Genomic DNA, 15,716 nt, shown 5'->3' with positions numbered 1-15,716 from the left:
TTTAGGTATTTTGCTCACTGGATGTTTCGGGATCATGCTCAGCACCCATGGCAGAAGGATCGGGGTGACTATCGGGGTCTCAAATCGGGATAGGCCTGAGGTTCGGGGCTGAGGGCAGGCTGGCAATGAAGTTTGGAGGGTCCCAACCTTCAAGAAGCATCACCAGGGGCTGGAGCATAGGGCATTTGCCTTGCACGTGGCCGACCGGTGTTCGATTCCCAGCATCCCATATAGTCCCCCGAGCACTGCCAGGAGTAATTCCTGAGTGCAAAGCCAGGAGAGACCCCTGCGCATCGCCCAAAAAGCAAAAACAACAACAGCAACAAAAAAACACGCAAAAAAAAAAAAAAAAAACCCAAACACGCATCACCAGGCCCCACCTGCGGTCCGGCCTACAACTCCCGGAATCCCTCGCGCCGTCGTTACTACAAATCCCGGCATGCCGTGTGGCCAGGCGCTCTAGCCGCCTACTGGCGGCCGAGAACAGTGCCTCCTCGCGGACGGGGGGTGACCTGGCGTCCCGCGAGTTCAACCAGGACCTGCGCTGCCAGGTTGCCCTGAGGCACGGAAATGGACCGTGCCCTGAGGCTGTCACCCTGTGCCCGAGAGATGACAGCATGCTGGGCTCTGGGCTTTCTGGGTGACAGTTCGCTCATCTGCAGGGAGCAGAAATGGTGCCAAGCACGCTCCTGGGTCGCACTCGGGGCTCATTCTGGCCTGGAACGAGGTACTGGGACTTTACTAAGGATGTTTTCTCTGGGGCCAGAGTTGTATTGTAGGGTGGTCGCAGGGCCTGGTTCCAATCAAAGACGCTTTCCTAGCGATGAAGGTCGCTTGTTAATTCAGCGTGTTTTTCTCGTTTTTTTTTTCTTTTTTCCCTTTTCTCTTTTTGATTTTGGGCTGTGCTTGGGGCTTACTTCTGGCTAGGAAGTATGGGGTGCTGGGGATCAAACTTCGGTTGGCCGCATGAAAGGCAAACCCCTTTAGTCGTTGGCGGCGGCGGTGGCTGCTGCTGCTGCTGCTTCTTCTCTTCTTCTTCTCCTCCTCCTTCTCCTTCTTCTTCTTCTTCTTCTTCTTCTTCTTCTTCTTCTTCTTCTTCTTCTTCTTCTTCTTCTTCTTCTTCTTCTTCTTCTTCTTCTTCTTCTTCTTCTTCTTCTTCTTCTTCTTCTTCTTCTTCTTCTTCTTCTTCTTCTTCTTCTTCTTCTTCTTCTTCTTCTTCTTCTTCTTCTTCTTCTTCTTCTTCCTCTTCTTCTTCTTCCTCTTCTTCTTCTTCTTCCTCTTTTTTATTTTTTTTGCTTTTTGGGTCACACCCAGCAATGCACAGGGGTTACTCCTGGCTCTGCACTCAGGAATCACCCTGGCGATGCTCAGGGGACCATATGGGATGCTGGGAATCAAACCCGGGTCGGCCACATGCAAGGCAAACGCCCTACCTGCTGTGCTATTGCTCCAGCCCCTTCTTCTCCTTCTTCTCCTTCTTCTTCTTCTTCTTCTTCTTCTTCTTCTTCTTCTTCTTCTTCTTCTTCTTCTTCTTCTTCTTCTTCTTCTTCTTCTTCTTCTTCTTCTTCTTTTCCTTCTCCTCCTCCTTTTTCTCCTCCTCCTCCTCCTTCTTTTTCTCCTCCTCCTCCTTCTTCTTCCCCTCCCCTGACCCTCCTCCTCCTCCTTTTCCTTTCTCCTTCTTCTCCTTCACCTTCTCCTTCTTCTCCTTCTCCTCCTCCTCCGCCTCCTCCTCCGCCTCCTCCTCCACACCCAGCTGTGCTCAAGGCTAACTCCTGGTTCCGCACCTAGGAACCACTCCTGGTGGAAATCAGGCCTCCTAGTTGGCCTTATGCAAGCCAACTGCCTACCTGCTGTCTGATTGCTCTTTCCCTCCCCTCCGCTCACCTCCATTCTTTTCCCCTCCTCCCCTTCCCAACAGGAGCAGCGAGTCCATGCAGGGGCCAAGAGTCTGATTCTTTGGGGGCACTGCCGTGTGGGAAGCCCCCAGCGATGTTTGGGGTGCCATGGGGTTTCAGGGATGGGAAGCTGAGCTTGGCACGTGGCCGTCTTGTGCCGGAACCACAGCACTTGCTTCTGGTCCTCGATGGGCAGCTGTGAGCCCCTGCCTGCTTCCTGGCTTTGGGGGGGGGGGGCGGCCTGGAGGCTGGCAGGTCTGTGGGTTCTCACCCTTCCGGACAAACAAGGCTTCCTTGTTTGTTCAGACAAACAAGGCTTGCGTGTGAGTCAGGGAGCTGGCTTGGGACAAAGGACAAAGGCGAGGGTCCCCCCGGGGGAGAGTGGAAGTGACAGATCGGGCATGGTGTGGGCTCTGACCCCAGCGAAGGTGGCCTGCAGCCCGGCTGTGGCACCAAACAGTGGGTCATCCGCACAGTGGCCTCAGCCCAGTAGCGCCCTCGGGACGGGCTAATGTCAGAAAGAAGATAATGCAGTGGGGAGGGCGCTTGCTTTGCACACAGCCCGGCCAAGCGGGATCCCTGACAGCCTGTAGGGTCCCCTGAGCCCACCAGGAGTGCTCCCTGAGCACAAAGCCAGGAGTCTGCCCTGAGCACAGCAGGGAGTGACCTCAAAAACAAACTAACAAACAATCAGGTGAGGTTGCGGGCACCCATACCCTGAGAGCGACTCTCACCTTGCCTTCCCCCAGGGATGGAGCACCTGCTCTGGGAAAACCACTCCAGCCTCTCATCTTCCTCCCAGGACCCTGATCCAGTCTGCACGTGTGTGCATGCCTGTGCATTTGTGCCCATGTGCAGGTGTGTTCGTATTGTTGTTGTTGTTTTTCTTTTTGGGTCACACCCGGCGATGCACAGGGGTTACTCCTGGCTCTGCACTCAGGAATCACCCCTGGTAGTGCTCAGGGGACCCTATGGGATGCTGGGAATCGAACCTGGGTTGGTCGAGTGCAGGGCAAATGCCCTCCCCGCTGTGCTATCGCTCCAGCCCCTGTGTGCGTGTGTATGGGTGCATGCCTGAGTGCTCAGATGCTGCATGCCTGGATGCTCAGGGGCTGCATTTGCTGGGTTCAGGTGAGCCCGGATCCTTGACTAAGCCCTGAGCACCACCGGGTGTGGCCCCACAACAACAACAAATTTGAGTGTAGGGGCTGGAGCGGATAGTACAGCGGGGAGGGTGCTCGCCTTGCACGCAGCCAACCCGGGCTCAATCCCCGGCACCACAAAGAGTCCCTGAGCCCAACCAGAACTGAGCACAGAGCTAGGAGAAAACCCTGAGATGTTCCCACACACAAACACCAAGAAAAAAAATAGAGGGGCTGGAGTGATAGAACAGCGGGTAGGGCATTTGCCTTGTACGCGGCCGACCCGGGTTCGAATCCCAGCATCCCATATGGTCCCCTGAGCCCTGCCAGGAGTAATTCCTGAGTGCATGAACCAGGAGTGACCCCTGTGCATTGCTGGGTGTGACCCAAAAAGCAAAAAAAAAAAGAGCTTAAATAGGGGCCGGAGCGATAGCACAGCGGGTAGGGCGTTTGCCTTGCACGCGGCCGACCCGGGTTCGATCCCTGGCATCCCATATGGTCCCCCAAGCACCGCCAGGAGTAATTCCTGAGTGTAAAGCCAGGAGTAACCCCTGAGCATCGCTGGGTTGTGACCCAAAAAGCAAAAAAAAAAAAAAAAAAAAAAGAGCTTAAATAGACTCGGACCCAATCGCTCCCTGCTTCTCTGACCCTCGTCTGGGCGGGGCTGCCGTCCTTTTCCTTTTAGGTTCCCAAGCATCCCTCGCCTCACAGTCCCTGCCATGTCCTACCCTCTGGGACCAGCGGCCACTTCCCGGCCCGGCCGCCGGAGGGAGCTCCTGAACCAGACTTCTAGTGGGCTCTGAGGGGAGCGCTAGGGGCTCCGCAGCAGGGGGTTAAGGAGCGTGTAGGAGGACCACGACCCATATTCAGGGGCTGGCGACCCTCTCTCAAACTCAGCTGCTAGCCCAGAATGCGAGCAGGGGACTGCGGGGAATTGTGGGGAGCTGAAGGGTCCATGCAGAGTCCCCACCTTTTTTTATTTTGCTTTTTGGGTCACACCTGGCAATGCTTAGGGGTTACTCCTGGTGTTGGACTCAGGAATGACTCCTGGCGGTGCTCGGGGGGACCATATGGGATGCTGGGAATCAAACACGGGTCGGCCTCATCCAAGGCAAACGCCCTACCTGCTGTACTATAGATCCAGCCCCACCACACAGATTCTTGGCATCTGGTGTGTGAAGTCTGGCCACAGCCAGTGTTGGGATGCCCCCAACCCAGGGTCGTCCCTACTGCTTCATGCAGGTACCGAAGTGGGGTCCTGGGCCTTGGCCCTTTCTGCTGTTCTTTGTAGTTTTCAGGTCATACTGTCCATGTTGGGGCTACTCCTGACTGTGCTCAGGGCAGTTCCCAGGAGTGCTCCTGGCCCTTAGCCTTGGTGTGTGTGTGTGTGTGTGTGTGTGTGTGTGTGTGTGTGTGTGTGCGCGCGCGCGCGCGCGCGCGTGCGAGCGCGCCCACCAAGCCCAGGTGAACATGGAGCAGGGGTGGAGCCAAGTGGAGTTTGGGTGGAGCCAGGGTAGGGCTTGGGGGAAGGGGTGGAGCCTGGGTGAGACAGGGCGGAGGAAAGGGCGGGGCGTGGGGGAAGGATGGAGGAGGCGGAACATGGGTGGAGCCAGCGCAGGCGGGGTGGAGCCTAAGTGAAAACAGAGTGGTTGGGACAGGCCTTGAAGGAACATGGGTGGAGCCAAAGTGGGTTAGGGCGGGGCCTGAATGGGCCAGAGTGAGTTAGGGTGTGGACTAAGTGGAGCGTGGGTGGAGCCAGAGTTGGAGGGGTGGAGCCTAAGTGGAAACAGAGTGGTTGGGGCAGGGCCTGAAGGAGCATGGGTGGAGCCAAAGTGGATAAGCGCGGGGCCTGAATAAAGCAGAGTGGGTTAGGGCGGGGACTAAATGGAGCATGGGTGGAGCCAGAGTGGGAGGGGTGGAGCCTAAGTTAGTCAGCTTGGGGGCGGGGCCTGAGCGGGGCTTGGGTGGAGCTAGAGTGGATGGGAGGGGCCTGAGTGGACCTTGGGTGGAGCCAGACTGGGGGCGGGGCTTGAGATAAGCCTGGGTGGGTGGGGCGGGGCCTGAGTGGCCCTTGGCGGGGCTAGAGTGCATTAGGGGCAGAACCTTAGTGGTCCTGGGGGTAGGATAGAGGGGGAAGGGAATGGGAGCTTGTAGAGACTCAGCTCTCAAGCTCTGAGCTATGCTCCAGCTCTGGGGTGGCTTCTCTGCTCCCTTTCTTTTTCTTTTCTTTTGGCTTTTTGCCTCACAAGTGGCGACGCTCAGGGGTTACTCCAGGCTCTGTACTCAGAAATCACTCCCGGCGGGGCTCAGGGGACCATATGGGATTCTTGGGGATCGAACCTGGGTTGGCCACGGGCAAGTCAAACGTCCTATGTGCTGTACTATTATTTTTTTCTTTTTGGATCACACCCTGCGGTGCACAGGGGTTACTCCTGGCTCTGCCCTCAGGAATTACTCCTGGCGTGCTCGGGAACCCTATGGGATACTGGGAATCGAACCCGGGTCGGCCACATGCAAGGCAAACGCCCTCCCCGCTGTGCTATGGCTCCAGCCCCTTGTGCTGTCCTGTTGCACTGGCCCCGCTGCTCCCTTTCAGTGTGCTTTTGTTCTTGGGGTGAAGAAGAGAGAGCGGGAGAGAGGGGGGGTGGAGGCAAGGGGAGGACCATCTTTCACCACGGGGAGATCGAGGCCCTGACCGCCTCCTGCAGGTCCTGGTCCTCAGAACTCTGGCGCGGTGCTGGGGTGTGGCCTGACCTAGAGTTCTTCTGGCTTCTCTGTCCTGCGGGCTGGTGACGTGCTGTGGTGGTTGTGGTGGGGGGGGTGTTCCCTAGTCTGCCCCAGCTCTGAAGTCTGAGCCTCCTTGGCCTGATCCAGTGTTGGGGCTCGTGGGTGATGGACAGAGGACGTCAGGACAGACTTGTGGAACAGTTGGGGGTGGAGGGAGAGACACCCCAGGGGGTGGCCAGGGTGAGAACCAGTGTGGGGGACAGGTGGGACTCGCCTCATTGGCTTCAAGGACACGTGTGTGGAAACAGGAGTGACCTGGAGGAGGGGACTGGGAGCAGAGCAGAGAGGAGGCTGGAGGGAGGAAGGGAGGGGTGAGGGAGTGGGGAGGTGGGAGGGAGGAGAAGGAGACCAGGATCCAGGAAGTCATCCTTCCCTCGCTCCCGTCACACCTGAGGATGCTCAGGGCTTACTCCTGGCTCTGTGCTCAGGAATTACTCCTGGCACTGCTCCAGGGACCCTACGGGGTGTCGGGGACGGAGCCCTGGGTGGCCACGTGTGAGGCAAACACCCTCCCTGCTGTCCTATTGCTCTGGCCCCCAGGCCAGCCGTCCTTGACAATGAGTTGCAGTTTCTAGCACTAAACTGGCTGCATGACCCGGGGCTGTCCCTCAGTTTCCCCAGCTACAGAATGGGGCCAACTCGGGCCGGGTTGTGGATGTGGGGCTGGCGGCCTGGCCGTCCAGCTGGGCCGGCTCCCTAGGGACGCACTGTGTCGCCACCGACACTGGACTCCTCCCTGGCCTGGCCCAGCCGCAGGACACCCGATCCTGCACCCTCTGGGCTGCACAACCCCTGGGCCAGAGCCTGCTCCCGCCGCCGGGGACAAGGGGCCAGTGTGTGGTCAGCCTGGGCGCAGTGAGGCCAGGGAGCTGCCCGCCCGGGGGCCGGGCTGACCGTCGGAGCACGGCTGGGCCGCACCATGGGCACTCCAGGCTGTGACTCAGCCCCCCGGCCCCCCTCGGGGTCGCTGGGCCGGCGGCCCACTGAGTGTCACATCCCTGAGACCGGCCTGAGGAAGTCTGGCGGGGCGGCCACCTCGGAGAGCGGTATGTGGGGAGGGTGGTGGGGGTGGGTGGTGTTCTGGAATGTTCCAGGGGGGTCTCCTACCTACCCCCAACCTCAATCTTTATTTTGTATTTTATTTTTTGTTGTTTTTGGGGCCACACCTGGCCATGCTCTGGGCTGTCTCCTAGCTCTGCAGTCAGGAATGACTCCTGACTCCTGGGTGGGTGGGTGGGTGGGCGACCCTGTGGGATGCCCAGCGTTAAGCCTGGGTCCACAGCGCGGGGGCAAATGCCCTCCTTGCTGTAATATTACTCTGGCCTCAACAAATCTCAGTCTTTCGTGTGCTTTTGGAGGACTCTTAGCGCCCCCAGCAGAAACAAGGGACAGGACCAGGCTGAGGGGCCTCAGTTGGGCCTCAGTTTCCCTGTCTGAGAGTTGTCTGTCGTGGGTTAGAGCCTGAGCTCAGAGACGAGGGTGGGGCCGGAGCACTAATCCAGCGAGCAGCGGGGAGGGCGTTGGCCTTGCACGTGCCAGACCCAGGTCCGATCCCCGGCGCCCCGTGGGGTCCCCCAGCACTGTCAGGAGTAACCCCTGAGTACTGCCGGCAGGTCTCCACCCCGCCGAAAGAAACCCAGGGAAAAAAAATTAAAAAAGACGGTCGGGAACTGCGTTTCTGCCACCTCTCCCCTACTGCGTAACGTGTTCTGCCTCAGTTTCTCCCCAGGGACGGCGAAAATGTGTCCGGACTCATTTTCCCCACCCGAGCCTGTGTCCGGGCCTCGGTTTCCCCACGTGTGCGGCCCGCAGCCCCTCCCCTCTGTGATTGGCGCTGCCACACAATGCCCCGCCCCTCCGGCGCCTTGGGGGCGGTGCCCCCCTCCGGCTCCTGGCCACTGGGGGGCGCTGGGAGCCCCAGACAAGGCGCACGGCGGGCCCCGGACCTCGACCCAGACCTGACCTTGGGGCTTTATACTCCCAGGATCCAAGTCCGGCCCGCAAGCCCCTCCACCCACGACAGACGCGGCCAAGCAGGATTCCACCAAGGGCGCCGCAGGGGCCGGCTCTCTTCTTCGGGAGTCCAGCTCTGGTAAGGCTCTTGGGTGGGCAAAAGGGCTGAGACGGTGCTCTGAGACACCCCCTTTCCCCTCCCCCACCATCCCCAGGCTCCCGGTAAAAAGAGAGAGGGAAGTGAGGAAGGGTTGCTGTGTGGCCTCGAGAGAGATGCTGTCCCTCTCTGATCCTGTTTCTTTCTTTTTTTGGGGGGGGGTCACACCTGGCGATGCACAGGGGTTACTCCTGGCTCTGCACTCAGGAATTACCCCTGGCGGTGCTCAGGGGACTCTATGGATGCTGGGAATCGAACCCGGGTCGGCCGCATGCAAGGCAAATGCCCTACCCGCTGTGCTATTGCTCCAGCCCCTGATCCTGTTTCCTAATGCTTGAGCCGGAAGGCGTGGATAGACCCTTGCACCATCATAAAGTTTCTTGCTGCCTGACTTTGGGCAAGGTGGTGCCCCGCTCTGTGCCTCAGTTTCCCCTCCTGATAGAGCCAATGAATCAACCAACTATTGATCAAATAAAATATTAATCGAGAGGCTGGAGCAATAGCACAGCGGGTAGGGCGTTTGCCTTGCACGCGGCTGACCCGGGTTCGATTCCCAGCATCCCATAGGGTCCCCTGTGCACCGCCAGGAGTAATTCCTGAGTGCAGAACCAGGAGTAACCCCTGAACATCGCCAGGTGTGACCCAAAAAGCAAAAAAAAAAAAAAATTAATCGAGGGGACTAGAGTGATAGTACAGTGGGTGGGGCATTTGCCTTATACATAGCTGACCTGGTATCCCCAATATCCCATAATTTCTCCTGAGCACCACCAGGAGTCATTTCTGAGTGCAGAGCCAGGAGTAAGCCCTGAGCATCACTGGGTGTGACGGAACAAGCAAAAGTAAATAAAGAAAAAAAATCGAGGGGCTGGAGAGATAGCACAACGGGTAGGGCGTTTGCCTTGCACGCGGCCGACCCGGGTTCGAATCCCAGTATCCCATATGGTCCCCTGAGCACAGCCAGGGGTAATTCCTGAGTGCAGAGCCAGGAGTAACCCCTGTGCGTTGCCAGGTGTGACCCAAAAAAAGCAAAAAAAAAAAAAAATCGAGAGGGCTGGAGAGATGGGAAATGCATGGTGTTTGCTCTGCATGCGGCCAACCCAGGTTCGATCCCCGGAACCCCAAGCCCGCCAGGAGTAAGCCCTGAGCATTGCCAGGTGTGGCCTCCCCCCCAAAAAAAAAAGAAAAATTAAAAACAAATTTAACCGAGGGTCAGAGAAATAATATAGCAAGGAGAAGGCGCTAGCGTGGCAGGCAGCTGACCTGGGTTCGATCCCTGGCACCCCATAGGGTTCCCCAATCCCCAACAGGAGTGGTCCCCGGGTGCAAAGCCCGGAGTAAGGCCTGAGCACCACTGGGTGGGGGCCCCCCAGACCACACACATAGGACAAGGTCCTGGCTGACCCCAGAGTCCCCAGCAAAGGACAGTCACAGCTTAGTGTCCAGGGTCCTCACTGCAAGGTGGGCTGCCTGGAGGAGGGGAGTGTCTTGGGGCTCACCCAGAGGCTTTCTCCCCAGTCGCGGAGGACACCAGCCCTGGTCCCATCTACTTCCTGGACCCAAATGTCACCCGCTTCGGCCGCATCTGCCCGCCCGCCTACTCCATACAAGGCAGGGGTAAATCCCGGGGTGAGTACGGGACTGCTGCCCTTTTGGGGTTCCGAGGCCCTCCCCACGAGTGCTCTGAGCTCGGTGTGTGAGGAATGGTGGGTGGAATAGCCTTGTTAGTGCCCGCAGAGACCCCAAAGAGGGGCCGGAGCCACAGGACAGCAGGGAGGACGCTGGGTTTGATCCCTGGCTCCCCAGAGTGTCCCCCAAGCCCTGCCAGGAGTGAGCCCTGAGTGCAGAGCCAGGACTCAGCCCCGAGTCCCTCCTGGTGTGCCCCCAAAGCCAAGACAAGACAAAAGCCCAGGAGGACTGAGGAAAGTGGGATGGGGGGAGAGGGGTAGGCCTGAACCCACACATGGCCTCAAGCTGGACCTTCACAGAACCCTGGGCACTGGAGGCCTGGGAGAAGGTGATCACCCCTCCCCCTCATCCCTCCCTTCATCCCTCTCTCCATCTCCCCCTCATCTCCCTCCCTCATCTCTCTCCCTTATCTCTCTCCATCTCTCTCCCTCACCTCTCTCCATCTCTCTCATCTCTCATCTCTCCATCTCTCTCATCTCTCTCCATCGCTCATCTCTCTCATCCCTCATCTCTCTCTCTTCATCTCTCTCATCTCCCTCTCTCATCTCTCTCCATCTCTCTCGTCTCTCTCATCTCTCTCCATCTCTCTCATCTCTCTCATCTCTCTCCATCTCTCTCATCTCTCTCCATCTCTCTCATCTCTCTCATCTCTCTCCATCTCTCTCATCTCTCTCCATCTCTCTCATCTCTCTCATCTCTCTCCATCTCTCTCATCTCTCTCATCTCTCTCCATCTCTCTCATCTCTCTCATCTCTCTCCATCTCTCTCATCTCTCTCCATCTCTCTCATCTCTCTCCATCTCTCTCATCTCTCTCCATCTCTCTCATCTCTCTTCCTCATCTCTCCATCTCTCTCATCTCTCTCCATCTCTCTCATCTCTCTCATCTCTCTCCATCTCTCTTATCTCTCTCCCTCATCTCTCTCCATCTCTCTCCATCTCTCCATCTCTCTCCCTCATCTCTTTCCCTCATTTCTCTCATCTCTTTCCTTATCTTTCTTCCTCCCAGGTCCCACTCAGCCCCCTTGCACCCCCAGCACCTGATGAAGCACAACACTCATCTCCACTCCACTCCATTTCTTTTCCTGACCTATCACCTCTCCATCTGTCCCTCAACAGGACCCTGTGGTAGATCAATGCACTGATCCATCTGTAGGTCCATCTGCCTCTCCACCAATCCAACAGTTGATCATTCGGGCCATCGTTTCATCTCGCATCACTCTGTTCACCGTATGTCCACCTACAGCCAGAGCATTCCACACATGAACCCTTTCCCCACCGCATCCATAGCTCATCCATTCTCATTCCATCCATCCACAATCATTCCAGCCACTAGTCTATCCATCCACCAACCATTCATCCACGACCCATCGGGAATCACTCTATCCACCATCCATCTATTCATCCCTAACATTCCATTTATTCACACACCAAGACATTAATCCCCTTACCAGCCCACTTACCTGTTTACTTACTTCTCCTTCATGTCATTCATTGGTTCATTCTTCCACCAATAGACCCACTCATGGGTCCATGAATACATTCATTATCCATCCACCCTTCTGTCGATCCAATACCTACCCAACCATCTACCATTGATTCATCTCCCATCCACCCATCCATCCACCTCATCCATCCACCATCCACCCATCCATTCATTCACCCATCCACCATCACCCATCCCTCCACCATTCTCCCATCCATTAACCCATCCATCTACCCATCCATGACCCACCCATCCACCCACCTACCACCCACTCATCCATCTGCCGAACATCCATCCTCCCAGCCACCTTCCATCCTCCATCCACGCCCCCACCTACCTACCCATCACTCATCCATTCATCGTTTCATCCTTCCACCAATATGCCTACCCATGAATCCATGCAAACCTCTGTCCATCTGTCCTTCCAACACCCCAACGACCATCCTCTACACAGCCACCAGCAACTGTTACACTCCCCAAAACCACTGGTGACTCAGGCCACCGCCCCCTCCTCACTCACCCTCCACTCCCAGCCTCCCAAACCAATATCCAGCCAGCAATGGGTCTTGAAGTCAGTCAGTTCCACCCGTCCTTGTTCATGGGAGCCCAAGGATGAGGGACTCCCCCCTCGCCCCACCACCTCTGTCTCTGTGTGACTGAGGAGGTAAAGACTGATCCCAGGGGATTCTGGGATGGGCTGTGAGTTCTTTGCACATGGACCACCCAGGTTTGATCCCTGGCATCTTAATAGGGTCAATGAGCATCAAAAGGAGTAATTTCTTTCTTTCTTTCTTTCTTTCTTTCTTTCTTTCTTTCTTTCTTTCTTTCTTTCTTTCTTTCTTTCTTTCTTTCTTTCTTTCTTTCTTTCTTTTTTTGCTTTTTGGGTCACATCCGGCGATGCACAGGGGTTACTCCTGGCTCATGCACTCAGGAATTACTTCTGATGATGCTCGGGGGACCATGTGGGATGCTGGGAATCGAACCCGGGTCAGCCACTTGCAAGGCAAACGCCCTACCCACTGTGCTATTGCTCCAGCCCCGAAAGGAGTAATTTCTTTTTTCTCTCTTTTTTTTTCTTTTTGGGTCACACCCGGCGATGCACAGGGGTTACTCCTGGCTCATGCACTCAGAAATGACTCCTGGCGGTGCTCCCAGGACCCTATGGGATGCTGGGAATCGAACTCAGGTTGGCCGCGTGCAAGGCAAACTCCCTCTCTGCTGTGCTATTGCTCCAGCCCCGAAAGGAGTAATTTCTGAGTGCAGAGCCAGGAGTATTTCCTGAGCACTGCTGGGTGTGTGCCCAAACCCAAACCAAACAACTCCCCAAAAGGCAACCCCCCAAATTTCTAGGTAAGTGAGGACTTGTGTATTGTCCCCACCCCCCCCCCCCGCCCTTTGTCACAGGTCTGGAGGTGACACCAGGTCCTGGAGCCTACAGCCCAGAGAAGGTGGCCCCTGTGCGCCAGAGGACACCCCCAGCCTTCACCTTGGGCTCCCGCCTGCGCCCGCAGCCGCTGGACACCTCGGCGCCCGCCCCCAACACCTACACGCTGCCCTCCCTTTGGGGCGCCCACATCTTCATCAAGCCCAGTAGCCCCTCCTACACCGTGGCGGGCCGGCCGCCCCCACTGCGCCCCGCGCAGGACCCCGCTGAGATCCCCGGGCCCGGCCAGTACGAGAGCCCGAACCCCGACGCCTACCGCCAGCGCCTGCCCGCCTTCACCATGCCGGGGCGCGCCCGGGCTCTGCGACCCCTGATGGAGACCCCGGGGCCGGGGACCCACAGCCCCGAGCACGTGACAGTCACCAAAGCCCGGGCCCCCGCGTTCACCATGGGCATCCGCCACTCCAAACGCGCCTCCACCATGGGCTCGGATACCTGCAGCGTGGGCCGACTCTCCACCTTGCGACCCCGGGAAGTGAGGTGCAAAGCTCTGGTGGGCCTGGTCTGACTGGGAGGGGGGACAGAGCTGCTACACACACATACTCCCCTGCGCGCGCACGAGCGCACACACACACACACACACACACACACACACACACACACACACACGACACCTTTCCTGAATTCTCTGAGCTGCTTCTAGGTCAGGACGCTCTCTGTCCCCGGGGGCAGTGACCCCTCTGCCTTGGACAAGGCGAGCCTCCGTCCAGCGTCCCAGTTCCTTAAGGCCAGTGACGCCCGGCCAAGCCGTGCCAGACTGAGAAAGGGACACCCTGGCCCTCCCCAGCGGCCGGCTGCAGATGGCATTTCCTGTGACCCAGAACTCAGTGTCCAACGGCTGGTCAGGGCTTGGGTCCCCAACACAGCACAGCCGGGGGGAGGGGGGTTTCTCTGCCAAACTCGGGCTAGTCCCTGCTTCTCGTGATGCTCAAGACACCTGGTGTGATTTCAGCCAAAGTGTCCCCCCAGGTCCCTGCCACCTCTCTGCCCCTCTCTCCCCAGCCACTGGCCAATAAACGTTGGTGTCTCTGAACCTTGCTAATTTCATTTAACCCCTTCCCTTCACAGGAAGCAGGGCCACCCCCTCCAACTCTGTAGCCCTGGGAGTTTTTGCTTTTCGAGTCACACCCGGCGATGCACAGGGGTTACTCCTGGCTCTGCACTCAGGAATTACCCCTGGCAGTGCTCAGGGGACCCTATGGGATGTTCGGAATCGAACCCGGGTTGGCACGTGCAAGGCTGGCTAACGCCCTACCCGCTGTGCTATGGCTCCAGCCCCTAGCCCTGGGAGTTTAAAGCAGGTCTGGAGAGGATATCTGCAGGTGAAGTGGGGGTCCGGGAGACCCCAGGTGAAGTGTCAGGGCTGTGAATGGGATCTGCTGGGCAGGCTTCCTGGAAGAGGGGCCATTAAAACTGGGTTCTGAGGGATGGGTGGGAGTTTGCCTATTCTTCTGGTCACCTGGGGGTCCCAAGAGAGAGAAAAAGATCATCCGAGCTTTCCAACAGCTCAGGAGGCAGATATTTGCTGAGAGAAAATGGAGCTTTACAGTCTGAACACAGGTCCCAGGAAGAATTTAAAAGTACCTCCCTCCTCAGTCTGATACTGCCATGGAATCCTCAGCTCTGAGCTGGGGTGGGGTTGGGGGGATGGGGATGCATGGGAAGGGGGTTGCTTCTCTTGTTTCTCAAGGACAGGAAGAAAACACCGAGGTGGTGTCATGTGATAGTGTTCTCTGTGTGATAATTAAACGTGTGTGTGTGTGTGTGTGTGTGTGTGTGTGGTTGTGGTGGTGGTGTTTTCGCTCACGGGAAAGAATTTCAGGAGTAGACAAGCAGTGAAGTAAACAGATTTTATTTAGAGGCTTTTGAGGATAGGAGGAAGGGGTAAGAAAGTGAGAAGTTAGAGGGGTTGGAGCAATAGCACAGCTGGTAGGGCATTTGCCTTGCACGCGGCTGACCCAGGTTCGATTCCCAGCGTTCCTTATGGTCCCCTGAGCACTGACAAGAGTAATTCATGAGTGCAGAGCCAGGAGTAACCCCTGTGCATCGCTGGGTGTGACCCAAAAAGAAAAAAAAAGATTTAAAAAAAGGGAGAAGTAAGAGTAACGTGTTCAAGAGAGAACACGGGCTTCTCCAAGGGTGGAGGAAGCCCCTACACATAACTGAGCTTTAGACACGAAAGTATGAAAGCATGAAAGTACACATCTCAAGAGGGGAGATGCGGGCGACAAATGTGCTTGGGCGACACATGTGCTCAGCCACGTGGGAGCAAGCAGCATATGCGTGCCCTTCCTTTGTTCAAGGTGGTCTTTATAGGGTTTCTACACAGGTAAAAGTCTATTGCCAAGGAGGTTACCAGGGAGTTTGGGAGTGGTACTGGTCTTTGGGGAACTTCTTGGGGAGGGGTCCATTATCCTCAGGGTCTGCTGATGGTTTCCTCCTGTCTTTTGTTTTCTTGAATTTCCAAGTCTTTAAGAATCTCCTTCCTAGAGACTCTGTTAAATCTAAATTTTTATTGCCCAGGGCCTTTCCCTATCCACCTGCCTACATCAGTGGTGGTGGGGGTTTGTATACTTGGCTCTCTGTCCTCAAGGAGATGAACCCAGGGGTTGGGGGGTGGTGGTATAGAGTTGTCCGCGTTTTCAGCTTGGCCCCAGCTTGGCAATATCAAACTTAGAAAAAATTTATTTTATGGGGGGCGGGCCACACTCCTGGCTCTGCTCAGGCTTCAACTCCTGGTGGTGTTGGGTAGGGGGGAACCCTATGGGATGCGGGGGATACAACCCAGATTAGGGGGCCGGAGCCATAGAACAGCGGGAGGGTATTTGCCCTGCATACAGCCGACCTGGGTTCCATCTCTGGCATCCCATATGGTGCTCCCCAGCACCGCCAGGAATGATTCCGGAGGAGTGTAGAGCCAGAAGTAACGCCTGAGCACCGCTGGGTGTGGCCCCCCCAAACAAAAACAAAGGCAACCGCCCCGCCCGACCTGCTGGACTAGCTCCCTGGCCCCAGAAAAAGTCAAACTTGGACACTCAGCGCCTGAACCCCGCTAGGCAGACCCCAAGCGCAAGAACTCGCGGCAGTACAGCTGGAACCCCGGGCGGAGGCCACGCCCAGGCGCGAAGGCCACGCCCCTCGCGCCAGCCAATCGCGGCCGCGCGCGCC

At 57.1% G+C, this 15,716-nt stretch overlaps 1 protein-coding gene across 2 annotated transcripts; it reads left to right on the top strand.

The window, feature by feature from the left end:
• Positions 1-527: 527 nt before the first annotated feature.
• Positions 528-13,581, top strand: ODF3L2 (outer dense fiber of sperm tails 3 like 2). 2 transcript variants are annotated; one of them, XM_055127345.1, is made up of 4 exons: positions 528-727; positions 7,809-7,916; positions 9,450-9,560; positions 12,509-13,581. In XM_055127345.1, the coding sequence occupies exons 1-4, from the start codon at positions 571-573 to the stop codon at positions 13,054-13,056; spliced, it is 924 nt and encodes a 307-aa protein (XP_054983320.1). In that variant the 5' UTR covers positions 528-570; the 3' UTR covers positions 13,057-13,581. The 2 variants fall into 2 exon arrangements, with proteins under 2 accessions (XP_054983320.1, XP_054983321.1); XM_055127346.1 differs by lacking the exon at positions 9,450-9,560.
• Positions 13,582-15,716: the final 2,135 nt, after the last annotated feature.

The sequence above is a fragment of the Sorex araneus genome, chromosome 2 (assembly GCF_027595985.1).
Source record: "Sorex araneus isolate mSorAra2 chromosome 2, mSorAra2.pri, whole genome shotgun sequence".
NCBI classification, from domain to species: Eukaryota; Metazoa; Chordata; class Mammalia; order Eulipotyphla; family Soricidae; genus Sorex; species Sorex araneus.
Note: the sequence above shows the minus strand (reverse complement) of the source record. Positions and strands in the feature narration are given on the sequence as shown.

What these genes read in the sequence shown, in the direction of transcription:
- ODF3L2 (XM_055127345.1), top strand. Translation starts at nt 571, where the DNA reads ATGGACCGTGCCCTGAGGCTGTCACCCTGTGCCCGAGAGATGACAGCA. An exon ending in TCATTCTGGCCTGGAACGAG is followed by an intron (nt 728 to 7,808) that starts GTACTGGGACTT and finishes TTATACTCCCAG; the next exon opens with GATCCAAGTCCGGCCCGCAA. An exon ending in AGGCAGGGGTAAATCCCGGG is followed by an intron (nt 9,561 to 12,508) that starts GTGAGTACGGGA and finishes CCTTTGTCACAG; the next exon opens with GTCTGGAGGTGACACCAGGT.